Source organism: Theobroma cacao, chromosome 9 (assembly GCF_000208745.1).
Source record: "Theobroma cacao cultivar B97-61/B2 chromosome 9, Criollo_cocoa_genome_V2, whole genome shotgun sequence".
In the NCBI taxonomy this organism is placed as follows: domain Eukaryota; kingdom Viridiplantae; phylum Streptophyta; class Magnoliopsida; order Malvales; family Malvaceae; genus Theobroma; species Theobroma cacao.
Genome location: NC_030858.1, coordinates 31,676,608 through 31,692,617, shown reverse-complemented (window position 1 = coordinate 31,692,617; position 16,010 = coordinate 31,676,608). Strand labels below are relative to the sequence as shown.

General features: G+C 31.0%; 1 protein-coding gene across 6 annotated transcripts; it reads left to right on the top strand.

Moving 5' to 3' along the window:
- On the top strand, positions 5,714-15,341 carry LOC18590051 (CBL-interacting protein kinase 32). 6 transcript variants are annotated; one of them, XM_018127378.1, is made up of 16 exons: positions 5,714-5,856; positions 6,389-6,510; positions 7,011-7,217; positions 7,464-7,526; positions 8,377-8,448; positions 8,769-8,876; positions 9,018-9,098; positions 10,195-10,248; positions 10,343-10,468; positions 10,550-10,639; positions 11,767-11,889; positions 12,017-12,127; positions 13,604-13,717; positions 13,797-13,853; positions 13,928-14,002; positions 14,889-15,341. In XM_018127378.1, exons 3-16 carry the CDS (start codon positions 7,047-7,049, stop codon positions 14,961-14,963), a joined length of 1,320 nt encoding a protein of 439 aa, XP_017982867.1. In that variant the 5' UTR covers positions 5,714-5,856; positions 6,389-6,510; positions 7,011-7,046; the 3' UTR covers positions 14,964-15,341. The 6 variants fall into 6 exon arrangements, with proteins under 6 accessions (XP_017982867.1, XP_017982864.1, XP_017982865.1 ...); XM_018127375.1 differs by having other exon boundaries at positions 6,988-7,217; XM_018127376.1 differs by having other exon boundaries at positions 6,389-6,513; positions 6,988-7,217.

Genomic DNA, 16,010 nt, shown 5'->3' with positions numbered 1-16,010 from the left:
CCTTGTTATATATATATATATATATATATAATATATTATATATATATATATATTATATATATATATATATAGTATTTCTTTCAATCTTTGAACATTCAAATCTAAAAATGATTTTAAAATTTCATCGTAGTTTATCGAAATTTTGTCTATAATATGTTGATTCTAAAGTTTAGGATTTCTACGGGTATTTAGTTTATAGAAGAGAAAAAAATTGAAAAAAAAGGGCAAGAAAACAAAATAAAAATAAAGTATTTGCTTATTGAACCTTTTCTAATTTTCTTTCCTTATTTTTTATTATTTTCTTTTGACATATATATTCAAATAAAAATAACATAATTTAGAATGACTTGAGAAAAAAAACATAATTAAGTACATACATTTAGTCAATGAATTTGCTTCCTTTTTTTAAAAAACTAATCAAAAACATTTTAACTTAATCAATAATAAGAGGAATAAGGAGAATAACATACTTATTAAAAGGGGAAAAAGTAAAAAAGAAAATCTGAATTTCTTTCATTATTCTCATTTGTTTTCTCACATTTCATTTTCACATTCCTTTTAGATAATTTCTTTTAAGAAAATTTAATTGAGAAAAACTTTCAAAAATATCAAATAGTAAACTTTGATGAATAAATTTGTGTCTTTTAAAATTAAAAAATAATATATGTTTTAAGCTTTTTTAAAACTTTTTCTTTGTTATTTTCCTTTATTTCTTTAATTCTTTATTTCGTTACCAATTACCACCCTTATGTTTTTCCCAAACTGTGTCACCAAACACTGATACGTGAAAGCAGCAAAGTATGTTTGCACCCGGTGCAGGCTGATCCTGTCCTTCGATATTTTCTCTTCGAAGATTTTTAAGTACACCAATTCACTCCAGCCTGATTGTTACGTTATATATTTTACTGATAGAGACGTGCTCAACTACCCCAGACAAAAAGACAGTTGTGTCTCATTTCTAGCGTCGGCTTCTACTTTGACATGACGCGTCCTTTGTCTTATTGGAGCTTTCTAATTAGTAGTTTCCACTTTGGTCACTTGCCTTTTGCCTCTTGCCTCTTGCCTCGGCCTTATAACTCTCCCGGAAGGGACATGCGTCGCCATTGTATTCATTGACGAAAGCTTGCTTGATACTCTATATAATATAAGGAAGAAATATTGCAAGGGTTTTTTTGGCTTCCTTTCCTCGTTTTTACATCAATAAATTATAAAGATATGAAATTAAAGATTATAATGCAAATAATTATCATTGATTTAATTATAAAGATATGAAATTCAAGATTATAATGCAAATAATTATCATTGATTTAATCGAAATTTAATTACATTTCCATATTTGCAGTATGTACAAAAAAAAGTTTGTAAACTACATGTAAAAAAAATATGATGGAAATATCAAACTTAATTCATTTTAAATTATATTTAATATCCATTATTTGTAATGAGCCTAATTAAAAAATAATGAAATATAAACCCAATGGCTATAGTACACTAGCTCGTAACATCTTATAATTTAGTTTTTTTTTTTCTCATCATCTAACCATCATAATATTTTTCTTTTGATTGAACACTTAAATAGAAAAAAAAAAAGGTTTCACGTACATAAACTCATATGACTATTTAATAATTTAACTTTTTCCAACATTTTATCAAAATAATAATATTTTTAATTCGATTTTAAAAAATATTGAACATAAAAGCTTAATATCAAATATAAATTTCAAAATATGTAGAAACTAAAAAAGTAATACCCACCCAAAACTAATTTACCATAAAAATCACTCCTATAAAAACCAAAATCCAACGGGTCCATAACAACTAAAACTTAAAAAATCTACCAATAAACCTTTTTAATTCAACAATAATTATGAAATTTTTAATAAAACCAAATACAATAATTCCAAAACAAATACAAATTCCAATAAAAAAACCAAAAAATAAATACCTAGCCAACCCCAATTTACTATAAAATTACATTTACAAGAACAAAGACTCAACGAGCTTAAAACAACTAAAGACCAACACACTTAACCAATGTAAATGTCAAATATAACCAAATAAAAACTTGCGATGTGTCACCCTACAAAATGTCAAGTGTCATCAAAAACACCACTTGAGTTAATTTTAATATATAGTATGAAGATAAGTAAATATTTATTTATTATTTATAAAAATAAAAAACTTAAAATTAAATAAAACAAAATTATTGGCTATCATGTGCGGAGTAAATAACTCATCATATGTCCACTAATAAATCCCTTAGAGACAATTATTATATATCAAGATATGTATACATTGTTAATGTTTGTTATTTTTTTTTATTTTTTAATTAGTAGTTCGGAGCGGTAACTATCTAATGTCGATTTTGTACACATTTGAATGTTTGATATAATAGTTGATGTAGGATCTTTGTATTCAAAAAATAAAAATCGGATCCTCAAATTTTTTAATAAAAAAATTATAAATTTTATACAAAAATAAAACTTTAAAACGAAATTATGAATTTGGGTCATTCAAATTCCAAACATAAATTTCAATTTGAATTCCATAAAAAGAAAAAATTCTCTAAAGTAAAAAGCCTTTATCTAGCTTCGGATTGGGGAATGCATTCATTGTCCTCATCCTTGTCCACAAGGAACCAACAGCGACGGAGAAAATTCTATCCTCGCTCTGTTTTTTATTTTAATTTATAAAATAAAAATTTAAATGCTTAATATTTTATTTTTATCATATTTAACTAATATAATTAATTAAGAATAAATTTAAACTAAATTCAATAATTTAATAAAAATTTGACAATTTCAAATAAAAATGCAAACAAAAATAAAGTAAAATTATCAAAAGTTCCAACGTACAAAATACAAAATACAACTACACAAATATATATACGAAATCATAAAAGTCCACCAAATAAACTTTATAAATAAATCTAAAACTATAAAATTTTAGTAAATAAACGTTATAAATCTATAACATATTTAAAAAGAAAATTCAAAAAAACTTTTTTTTAACCACGTGAAAAGCATAAAAAAAGAAAAAAAAGTAAAAAAAAATAGATAAAAAAAGGTTTGTGTGCAACGTGCGAGACATAAACTAATGAGAACAAAGTCAAGCGTTAATTTAATCAAGTATTTAAATATATAATTTATAAATCATAATTATATAATTACGTATAAATAATGGGCGCAGGGCAAAGCAGGGATACATTCCCAATCCCTGCTCCAATCGTCGGGGAATTCATTTCTCCCCTATTCCTGCCTCCATCGCCGTCGGGGAATTCATTTCTCCCCAACCTCAACGCCCGTTTCCGTTCTCGTCTTTCATTCATTGAACCTACCTCAGTGGGACAGGGAATCGGGTTCCCACCAAATTTTGGTGAGATTGACATCTCCGTGTACAACACTGCAAAGAAGAATGGCCATAAAAGCTTGTACGATAGTAAGAATTAAGTTTACATTTGATTCTTACCTATATTATGATTTTTCTCAAAAATACTTATCATACATAAGGTATTTTTTAAAAATAATTATTTACATAATTTTAAGTATTTTTAATTAAGAGAAATTAATTTTAGATAAATTTACTCTTAATGAAACTGACTTATATATTTAGATTCGCGTTTTAAATCGATTCATATCTTTTTAGTTTTTCTCGTTAAATTATTTATTTTTAAAGTATTTCTCTCTAGAAAGAAAATTTTTTAAATATTTTGAGTATTTTGAAATGGTTTTTAATATACGCAAAAAAAACCTCTAGAGTTTTGAGTATTTTGGAATGATTTTTGATATACGAAAAAAAATCTTTGAGCATCTTGAGCATTCTTTGTCAAATAAGCATATTTGTTGATTATTTTATTAAATAAAATATGATGTGTTGTTTGAAGTTAAGGATTTTGTTAAATGAAATTTGATAGTTTTGGTGATTTTTAAGTATTGTATAATTGATTTTTAAGTATTATATGACTGATTTTTAGGTATTGCGTTACTAATTTTTAAACATTGTATGACTGATTTTTAGGTATTGTGTTAATGGTTGATAGGACATTCCATGACTTAGACATTGCATAACTGATTTTTAGTCATTGAGTGACTGATTAATAGGGTAGTGCATGAGTGGTTTTTAAGTATTATGTGACTTAGGCATTACCTAAAAATTAGTTACGCAATACCTAAAAATTAGTTACGCAATACCTAATATCTAAGTCACATAATGCTTAAGTTATGCAATGATTATTTTAATTTGTTTAGAATTGTTTAAAAAGCATTATTATCAAGTCATGTCAAAATTGGTTAAAAATAGTTAAAATTATAATGAAAAATATTTTTGCATCAAGCTTACGAAAAAAGTTATTTCTCATAATTTTTTTTATATTATTTATTTATTTTTTTTAAAAAAAAACACACATTTGGATTTGAAAAGTAAATAATAATATTTTTAAAGATTAAAAAATTAAATAAAAAAATACAATGCAGGGTTTTACTTTTATATAGATGAGTTATAGTAGAATCGGTGTTAAGTAATATTCATTCGTTTATTTTTAAGGAATTGTAATTTTACTTTTTAATAATTTTTAGAAAATAACACAAGGAGGTAAGTCAATGTCTATGGTCTCCTTTTCCATTCTATTTTAGCCATTGTCTCTGTTCACTTAAAGACGGAGAAGCCGCAAAGTGAACAAAAAAGAAAACACTTTTATCTTTTTGGCTTCATGAAAAATACCAAAACAAATCACAACGCAACTCATGGTTTTCCCGTTTCTTTTACTTTTTCTATTTTTCTCTCCTAAAATACTCTCCATCTCTCTTAACCCAATCTCCCAAATCTTCATCATTCTTGGTTTCTAAGCTCTCACTGTCATCAAATTTGTTTCTAACCCTTTCTTTGTCCTCAAATCTATTTTAGTGCTACTTCTTCGAATTAAGATGGATATCTCATTGTTAAAAGATTTTATCTAAATTTGAAAACAAAATATAAATACTAGTAAGTCAATTCTAGACATTCAGCTCAAAATAAAAAAGAAAAACTCAAGTACCTTTAATAATTGCAAGCTTGATTATTAAGCTTATTATTGAATTTATGAAGTGAGGTCGGGTTGGAGGCAAGGGACGCTTAGCTTGTGTTCACTATATGAGGAAAAAGACAAAGCCGTTCACACCAACTACGAGCTTCTTCTTCCTTTTGTTCAGACTTGCAAGTAACTTTAAATTAAAGACTTACTTATTTGAACCATTTAGGTTTCATGCAGCTTTCAATTTTTTATTCTTACAAACATAAAAAAACTTTAAACTCAGATTTGATAATACAAATTCGACTTTGAATAGTGGTGATCATGGTCAAAGTTGAAACAAATGACAGTAATAATAATCATTAAAAATGGTAACATTTGTCTGGTGGAAATAATTTGTTGGGTAGCTTTTGTGGGGCCACTAGCCTTTCAGACATAAATGCAATGAACAGGGTAATATTTAGAACAAGAACTGGGTTGATGGAGACAGGGGCATGTCCAAACGCGTGGCCCAAAATTCTCTTTCTCTTACAATCATTTATGTTTTACAGTTGCACCTTCACCACCAACAGCAACGTTTGCCTGTCATGCTGCATTATCATTCTACTACTGTTAATTAAACGACTAAGAACGGTTGAATATTAATAACCAAATTTTGCCAGTTTATAAATATAAAAAATTAAAAGTAGTAGTAGGCAAAAGTTTGTCTGGTTGTAGCAGCAGCTCAGATGATGATGATCAAAGTCTTTGAAACCGGCTTTTTGCTTTATATTTGACACTTGAGCTAACTCAAAAGCCAAATTTTCCATAATTCCTTCCTACCCGTTTTCCATTCTTATCCATCTTCTCAAGTATATCCCTTTGCTTTTTCTCTTTCTTTCAATAATTCGCTTCTTTAATTATTATACTCTTTCGTATTCTTCTTTTATTATTTAAATATACTATACACTTTGTAGTGCCGTTTTTGAATTTGCTTTGAAGCTTGTACCTTTACGTACATGAAAGATTAAATTTTGACTATTGGTTGATGTTTCTTGACCCTTTAGGCCTCAGCCCTTCTGAAATCAAATCAAGCTCCGAATTTTATTTTATTTTTCTGGGTAATTCTTTAATTTCCTGAATCAGCAAAAATTTTAGACTTTGATTATCTTCCTTGGTTTTGTCTCTAGTGTGGGCTGATTGGTTTAAACTTTAAAATTCATGACTTTGGGGGGGCTATGCATACATTTTCACAGCTTAAGTTATTTAATTGTTTTGTTATGATATTTTGAGGTTCATACTTTTTTAATACCCACAAAAACTCTGCGATTTTTAAGCAGAAGAAAAAGATTCTCGCGAGAAATATTATATGTACTAATTCATTTTTTTTTTTCAATTTACTAGTTATTGGGTACCCTATATAAGGTTGGTACGAAAGGATTGGTTTCTTATACCTGAATTGGCGTGCTTCCTGCTGCTGGGGAAATCGATTGTTTGGGAAAAGAGAAGCCTCTGCATTTTTTCAGGTTGTTAGTAAAATCACTTGAGTTTTGTGAGTGAGTAGCTTACTCATTTGGCTGTTTTACTACCCTTTTTCGGTTTCTTTATGATTTGATGGCATTTAAATGCCAATTTCTTTTCATCTTTCCTCCATCGATTTATGAGTTAAACTAGTTTTCTTGCCTCTAATCGACTTTCCACCGAAGGGTTCTTTTTCCTTTTTTGTAGTTTTCTTTAGTAAGTTTCTGGTTGGATTGATACTCGCATATTCTAGAGGAGTTTCTTTTGCTTTGTTAATGGGGAATTTTTAGATTGAATATTCACCTGGTCTTTGACTTTTTCTTTTTCTTTTTTCAAAAGTTTTTTAACAACTACATGTTTCGCTGTTTTGTGTATTTTCTTTTATGTTAATGTGGTGTTTTTTTCTTCTTTTTTGATTGATGTCGTTTAAATTGAGTTACAAGAATGTTGGTCTGGGAGTTATATCTTAATATTTGTCTCAGGAAGTGGTTTTCAAAGCTTGCAGAACTAGTAGAAGAAAATTCAAGCTATAGTAAGAGGCATGAGTCAACCTAAAATTAAGCGACGTGTGGGTAAATATGAGGTGGGAAGGACCATTGGCGAGGGGACATTTGCTAAAGTGAAGTTTGCAAGAAATTCTGAAACCGGGGAACCTGTAGCACTTAAGATCCTTGATAAAGAGAAGGTTCTTAAGCATAAGATGGCTGAGCAGGTTTCTTTTGAACCATTCTCTTTCTCTGCTAATAATCTTTTTGGCAACTCTTATTTCTTTGTGATTTGAAAGGAACTTTCTCTGTAGCTTTTTTTTTTTTTGTTTTCTGATAATGCTCAAAACCTCCTCCATGCTTCTAGCCTGCTATTTTCATAGTTTGTCAAAACTATTGTACTCACATTTTGATGAAAAGAATTTGTATAATTCAGATATTGTATCAGAAGTTTTTACTGCTTGCTTTTGCAGATCAAGCGAGAAATAGCAACAATGAAGTTGATAAAGCATCCAAATGTTGTCCGTTTATATGAGGTCTCTCTCTATCTCTGTGTGTGTGTGTTATATGTGTGTNGTGTGTGTGGGGGGGGGGGGAGTGTATGCACCATGCAATTGCTTTTCTTTTTCTTCTTGTTTTCATTGGAGTATTTATGATGGTTTATGCTGTAAAATCTATATTTCTTAGTATTGGGTTGTGGAATTGTTATTATTTTCCAGAATCTTCTATTGTGAACCTAAGCCTCCTTTCTTACCTTTCGTCTCCAGCAGTAATATGGGCAGCATGATAATTAGCTTCAATAATTGAGATCTCATGTTTCTTCCTCCAAGCTTTAGCATTTGAAAATTTTGGCTTTTATTTGCTAGTTATGGTTATTGATTTTTAGAATAAAACTGAGTATTGGAATCTTAAGTGTATCCAAACCTAAAGTAAGATTCTATTATTTTCCTTTGTAGCTTGCATGTGTACATCTGTGAACTGTGTGCATAAGTGTGCACCCAGTCTACGTGTGCTTGACATGTGATTAAGATGAAAAAGTAGCCTGCAAACTATTTTTCAATAATTATTCTCTTGCAATGCCTGTGTAGAACCAACCTAAGAAAATCTCGTTATTTGTTCTTTGCTACATGGTTTTATCTTGCCTCCTGATCTTGATACTTTGAGACTTCAAAGGAGTAGAATCCTCTTGAATCAGTTAATAATTGTTAATCTAGAGCAATTAAGTATCTGGAAAAACTATCATTTAAAATTTCAGTCATGTATTGGTAGAAAGATTGATAGAGCTGTGGGTGTGTGTAACAACTTCTTTAAGGTGATGCCTCGAAAAGCAGACAAGCAACAAGCTTTAAATAGTTGTCTCAAATTATTTTAAATGTTTTCATTCAGGTGATGGGAAGCAAGACAAAGATATTTATTGTTTTGGAATTCGTTACCGGGGGAGAGCTCTTTGACAAAATTGTGAGTTGACAAAGATATTCATTGTTTTCACTTTTACTATTTTGACAACCAGGGATTTCCATATTAGATAAATTGTTGAAGCTCAAGCATCAGCATATAATTGGGAACTTGTGACTGCATATTACGTCAGGTTCCCATTCCTGCTCATGGATCTCTTTAATCCTTGAGCTGCAGTCATATGTTTGCTAGTATTGGTATTGCTTATATGTTTGTAGCCTTGTTTGAATTGTAGCTAACTACTACCAGATAAAAGTTTCTTTCCATTCACATTGCTGTATACCCATATAACACAGGCCTTTAACCATTTCTTAATTCTGAAGGTAAAACATGGACGGATGAGAGAAGAAGAAGCACGGAGATATTTCCACCAGCTCATCAATGCTGTTGATTATTGCCATAGCAGGGGTGTCTACCATAGGGACCTAAAGGTATTTTAACTTGGTACTCTTTAAGGACGTATATGTTTATGCTTATATACATACATACATATATTAATATATGTGTGCATGCATGCATGTTGTACAGTCAGGAAATGAAGTTCATTTATACTTACCTTGATTTTGTTGCAGCCTGAAAATTTGCTGTTGGATGCTTATGGTAACCTCAAAGTTTCTGACTTTGGATTGAGTGCACTATCTCAGCAAGTCAGGGTAATTATAATATCCTGTTTTTTTCCTTCTAAGTGATGGGTAATTATGAAACTTTGATATCTGAAAGCTCAAGCTTTCTTCAGTCTTCAACCTTTTCCTTTGAACTACAAAGTCATTCATCTTTGTTCTATCCTGATCTTGTTGATGGTGAATGGCTTATAAAGTATAATTGTTGTGGAGTGGAAAGGCAAATTAATATTGGTGATAATTAGTGGACAGTGGAAGCATCTTTTAGCGATATGTTTTTTGACAAAAAGCACGAAAAGCATGAAAAATTATGTAATTTTTAGCATCTCGTTTAGTGTCAAGCTTGGGGATTTTAGAACAAAAGCTATTTGCTTTAGCAGTTGATTGACATGACCTTAGTGCCTTCAGAGTTGTTGAAAGGACAAGTTCCATATAAGTATGTTGAATTGTTGCATAACATATATGGTGGACGTTTTAATTTTAATTTCTTTGGAGAGAAAATATGAAAGAGATAAATTGGTTTCTGATACAACTGTGATAGAATCAATCATCTTCTTTTTACCATAGAAAATAGCGATTCTTAGACATCACCATTTCAAGTTACTTGCCACTACTTAGTGTCTGAATAAGGCTCTGATATTTAGAAAATCTATACTACTAATTGAGCAAAGAGTGAATTGGGCACTGTTACTGAGATAATATGGTTAAGGGTCAAGCTATTAAAGCATGTGATAGATGTTGCCCTCATTTTGTAGTTTGATTATTCTTGATGAGAGAGAAATTTTATGTCATCCGTTATGCTCTTCATAGATCATTCTCCCTATGTAACTGTATGTAATTCTCAACCAGTACTTTTGAACAAAAATAATGAACTGATTAAATCTGGGCTTGGTGACCTTAAAGCTTGTGAACAAGGAAAGGCATGCTAGCATGCTTAGTTCAAAATTATAGATGTTCTGTTATCCAAGTAATTGATCTACTTCTTAATTATTTGTTTAAGTTTTTTTTAAGCTCCCGACTCCTGATGTAACTGATTCTGCAATGTGTGTAAGGCTTGTTCAATCTCTATATGTCTTTGATGGCTTTTAGAACATCAAGATATGTTTCTAATCCAAAGTTGAATTTATAGGACGATGGTCTCCTTCACACTACATGTGGAACACCAAATTACGTTGCTCCTGAGGTGTGCACAATTATTTAATCACACTAATTTTCTTCCAGCATTTGTAACCCCTCAGAAACCCTGATTATTAACACTTTTCTGTCTTCCTATATAGGTCCTTAATGATAGAGGCTATGATGGGGCAACCGCGGACCTTTGGTCATGTGGCGTGATACTCTTTGTGTTGCTTGCAGGTTACTTGCCTTTTGATGATCCTAATCTTATGACCCTGTATAAAAAAGTGAGCATTTCCTAATTGCATGTTACAGTTATTTCTTGTTATTCATTACCCGTTTTTCACTCCCATTTGCCAAATGTGCAGATTTCAGCAGCTGAATTCACTTGCCCCCCTTGGCTATCTTTTAGTGCAATGAAATTGATAACTCGAATCTTGGATCCAAACCCAATGACTGTAAGTTATTCTGCCTAAGTCTCATACTTGGATTTGTTTGTATATTACTATGATAAGTTAAAGCTTCTAAAACTAGTTGAAAATGAAACCTCTATCAATGAAAGAAAAAGAATAGTGTCCAATCAAAAAATTGTTTTGGTTAAAAATGAGCATTTACCTATGTGCAATAATTCTATGAAGTAACATATTATCCTGAAACATGGTTCCTTAGTGATGTAACGTGAGGTTTGTAAACTGTTCTTTTATTCTTTTTGTCTTTTGCCCTTCCATCAGCAATATAGTTTAACTCATTTTTCTAGTTAGTGGGCACAAGAGTGGGAGATGAAGTCCAAGAAATCTGCAAAATAGATATTAAAAATGTATAATTCTATCTGCTCTATCTCTTTTTCCTCTTTCCCTCTCTTAAAGATGTGTAATTGGCAGTCTGAATATAACTTCTAAGGAAAGACAACTTACAGCTGATGTAAGGGTTTTCTTACTCCATGCTATACCTTCATTCTTTTTGCATGATCCATTTTCCCATCAAATCCAACAATGGATTTTACTGTCTATCTATTTAGATCATCTATGCAAAATTTGAAGGTGATTATCTCTAACTATATTATCAATGTATAACAGTGCCAACTACAAGAATACATAATAAAAGACTAGTTTCATTAATTACAACTCCTAACAAACATCAAAGCCTTTTCCCACCAGGTGGGTTTCAGGTACAAGGTTCATATTATGCTGTTCTTCTCTTTGTAGGGCCACAACTAAGATTAGAAAAGCAAGGTATTTTTTATATTGTTGATTCAGTGATAGTGTTAGGAGTTTTTAAGTGTCAAATAACCCTGCCCTTAGAATTTTCTTAATGATTAAGCAATTTGTTTTAGCTCATCATCTGGGGCACTGCCTGCACATTCGCCAAGGCTAAAGTATGTACATGACAAGATGCTTCAACCACGTATAAGTGCTCCACTATTTAAATCTTTGAGCAGCATGTTGGACCTCCATGCATGTAGCAATGCATATTTATGTTGGCCTTTAATGCTAGGAAATTATTTGCCTTAACAAATTTTTTTGTCTTCCTTTTCTGTAATTATTGAGTAGTCTTCACGTGTGCATCTGTCTTTCTTGTGTTGCAGCGAATTACCATTCCTGAAATTTTGGAAGATGAATGGTTTAAAAAAGATTACAAACCTCCTGTGTTTGAGGAGAAAGAGGATACAAACTTAGATGATGTAGAAGCTGTTTTTAAGGATTCTGAAGTAAGTTGGATGAGGTCTTTCCCAAACTTATAGAACAATTGACATCTGTAAACTGGAAACTTGCTCTTATATTTGGTACTTCTTAACCGTTTTTGTTAATAAGTTTGCATTTTTGGTTCTGTAACAGGAGCACCATGTAATGGAAAAGAGAGAAGAACAACCGGCAGCTATGAATGCTTTCGAGTTAATTTCTATGTCAAAAGGGTTAAACCTTGGGAATCTGTTTGATGCGGAACAGGTTTGCATTTTAAAAGGCTTTTCCTTTACTTGCATTTATTTTTGTATATAAACTATCTAAGAGTGGTGGTTATCTTTCCTTTACTTGCCTTTATTTTTGGAAGGGAAATGGGCAGTATGTCGAATGTCAGATAGAATATTATCAGATGTTATTATGCTATCTAGACTGATAAATATCTGGCCTTCTTTCTTGATTTTACTTTCTTAATTGTGTTTTGGAGGTTTTTAAAGTTGGCTTATGAAAGTATAAAATGTTTCTAATATTACACCGAAAGTTCTTAAAGATTTTGGTGGATAAACTGAAACTGGATTGGCTGTCGCAAAATCGTGTTTTAGTGATTTCGAAGCAGATTTATAGTGCCCCTTGAGAAAGATAATTACTAATACTATGCTGCTGTTTTAAAGTTTTGGCTACTAATATTATGCTGTGACATGTAAATGCATTAGATCTACAAACTACTAGCTTAGAAGCTGCGAAGCAAATTTTCATTTGCTTATTTAGGGTCCATTTGGTAAATGTACAATAAGTTGCTGAGCCAAATTTTTTCTGTGTAAATATTTTACGGGAAAATTTAATGTTTTCTGTTGTTTGGATAAACTGTCGAAAATATTTTCTGTTATTTGGATCATCTTTCGGAAAATATTTTCCGAAATCACTAAAATTATAAAAATTATATGAATACCAATTCTATAATATTTTTAGAAGTCTGAAAATATTAATATTCATTAATTGTATATAAAATCTAAAATTTAATTTTCAACATAAAAAATATGATATAATAATAAAATACCTAAAAATCTATATAATTAAGCATCCTACAAATATCCAACATACATCCTGCTAATTATAAAATCTAATCCTTACCCTTGCGAAACATGAAATTGTCAAGCCAAGCTCTTTTTAGATTGTTGTTACTGACCATGAATGCCCTTGCTTGCTTCTCATGCTCCATTAAATAATCAAATGCAGAGATAAGAAAGTGCTCATCATATCCATCCATACTCATCACTTGAACATAAAGAAGACCATCATCAATTTTATCATCACTTAGCTTTTTGATAGCAGGTGCAATCTCTCCCAATTTTCTGACATGAATATTATGCTTTCATCTTCAAAAGACTCACTGCTACGTCTCTTTTTTGAGCCTTGAGTTCTGGAGGCAACAGTTCTTTTACCCATTGACTTGTAAAACATTTTCTTTTAGAATTTCATTTCAGTCCTCCAAACACCCATATGTCCAGAAAATGTTTTCCGAATAAACTTTTACTTCAAAACAAACACACCCTTATTATCAAATAATCAAAATGAGGTTTTGGCTTATTAAGACCATATAAGTAAATTGTGACAAAAGTAGTTGGTTAGCACTTAGCAGGCAGACTCCATTAGGGGTATACAATGGCAAACTTTAAAAAATTTACAATTATGAAAATTGAGTTTCACATTAAAATTAACTATTATTTGTTCTATTTTCTGCAGGGATTTAAGAGAGAAACAAGGTTTACATCTAAATGTCCTGCTAATGAGATTATCCATAAGATTGAGGAAGCTGCAAAGCCTCTTGGGTTTGATGTCCACAAGAAAAACTACAAGGTGAGTCTTATACGTGCTATGAAGGTAATCATTGAAATCTATATATCAAATTTACTTATTTCTTGTTATTTTATGTTAGATGAGACTTGAGAATTCGAAAGCTGGGAGGAAAGGAAACCTTAACGTGGCCACAGAGGTAACTTACAGCATCATTTTAATTAAGTCTTGGCTTACATTTTTAACTTATCTAGCTTTTATTATGTCAATCAGATATTTCAAGTGGCACCTTCTTTACATATGGTTGAGGTGAGAAAAGCAAAAGGGGACACATTGGAATTCCATAAGGTACAATGCAATTCTCTCTTTATAATTCCATTACATCTTTTTGACTATGTTGTGTTTTTCCTTTCCTTTTTCGTTTTTCCAATTTGATTAAACCACTGAAGAGAGTAATATAATGGTATATCATTGGTTACAGAGTAGATAATTTTATTGTCCCCTAATGATTGATTGCTCTTAGCCAATGGAAATGGAGTGATCTTTTTTGGTTAGTAAACAAAATTGGTTAAAAATGTGGATGCCAAATGACTTTGCTTCCTGTAATTGTTGTTGGATTTGTGTTTGTTTACTGCACGATCCAATTCTAATTATAGATGTAAATAATGTGTATTGCATAAAATCCATTCTGCAAGTACTCAGATTGACACAATGACATTGTATAAGTTAGATCATACTTTGAGCAACACGAGCATCATAGATGTCAATGTTACCAAAAAGTTTATCAGATCAGTAAGGTCAAGATCTCTCATTCTATGATCACATTTTCTAATTTTAAATACATCTGCTCTAATCTGCTTGCTCTAAGGGGCTGTGGGCTCTGGGTTTTTAATAAAGCTGAGCATGCTTGGCTTCTTGTTACTTTCTGGGCATGAGTTTTTCTCCCTAATAATAACTTGTTTGGGAACCAAGTATCAGCAGAAAATAAATTTAGTTTAGTTAGTTTCGGAAAATAATAGTGCTATTTATAGATTGAATTGACAGTGGATTCAAAGGGTGTTTTAATGAAATGCGACTGGTAGAAGAAAAGCTCTTAAGAACCTGTCTGGTGGTCTTTTATGTCCCTTATTCAATTTTACTTGCAGTTGATTTTTTGTCTGAACTAAAGTCACTTCATCATAAGTAAAGATTATATTTTGCTGGCCATTAACGTTCATTTGTTTTTCCTCTGCAGTTCTATAAAAACCTTTCGACCTGTCTCGAAGATGTTGTTTGGAAAACTGAGGAGGACATGCAAGAAGTAAAGTGAAACGTATGGCCGCTCATTTTTCCAAGTGTAATGACTTTGATCTATTGTCCATGCTGTTGTTGAATGTTCCTCAGTTGCTCTATATCTTCATTCTTTTGTCCCTATCTTTTTGTTTTTTGGGATTGTTTTCCTTGTATGGTTAAACAGCCATGGTTCTTCCAATTGTTTTCCCTGTTATTAGTGTTGGAAAGCATGGACGATTCTCATGGAATGCACTGGTTTGGTTTACCCTTCTAAAATGTCAATTGTGATAAATGGTTACTGATATTTGAAAAAAAAAAAAGAAGAAGAAGAAAACAGAAAACTCTTGTGTCTTCATTTGTTTGTTACTTTGCAAAGTTATAGTGAGTAGTAGGAATGAAAATCTCTTGCCTCCGATGGGTGCTCCTTGTCTTGCCCCTTCAATAATATTATGTCATGTATATTCTTACTAGTAATGATACTATAGCTCTTTGATTTCAAAGCTCATTTTTCTCGTTCATTAAATTTTTTTCCTTACTATTTTGTTCTCACAAAACCATTTTTCATTCATTAATTTTTTTTCCTTCTCTCTTGTCATTGTCCTTTCTCTCACAAATTGCTCTAGCAAGGAAAGTAGATGAATCATCGTCTTGGGTTGGTCGAGGAATCAAAACGAGGAGAAAAGTAGATGAATCTTTTGTTGCTTCGTTGTTGTTCTAGTTACAAAAGCAGATGAATTTGGCGTTGAGTTGAGATTTGATGGAAATAAGATTTTTCTTTGATTTCCTCCCAGAAAAAGAAAAAAGCAAAAAACCCAAACAAAAAAACAAAGAGATGATCTATCGATAAAAAGGAGCAGGTTTTGCTATGAGATCAATAAAAGAGAGAAAAAAACAAAGAAAGGGCAAAACCCAAATACTTAGATAACATCATGGATTATTATTAACTAGTAATGTTTTGTGTGAGAGAGAAGAAATATGAGAGACGAAGAAGGCAAAAAAAATTAATGAATGGGAAACCACTTTGCGAAAGAGAAAATAAGGAAAAAAAAATTTAATGAATAAGAAAGAATGATTTTTGAAAACA

Bases quoted from the DNA above. Each gene is read 5' to 3' on its own strand.
- LOC18590051 (XM_018127377.1), top strand. From the start codon at position 7,047: ATGAGTCAACCTAAAATTAAGCGACGTGTGGGTAAATATGAGGTGGGA. The intron at 8,877-9,017 runs GTATTTTAACTT...ATTTTGTTGCAG, and splicing joins TCTACCATAGGGACCTAAAG to CCTGAAAATTTGCTGTTGGA. The intron at 14,003-14,888 runs GTACAATGCAAT...TTTCCTCTGCAG, and splicing joins ACACATTGGAATTCCATAAG to TTCTATAAAAACCTTTCGAC.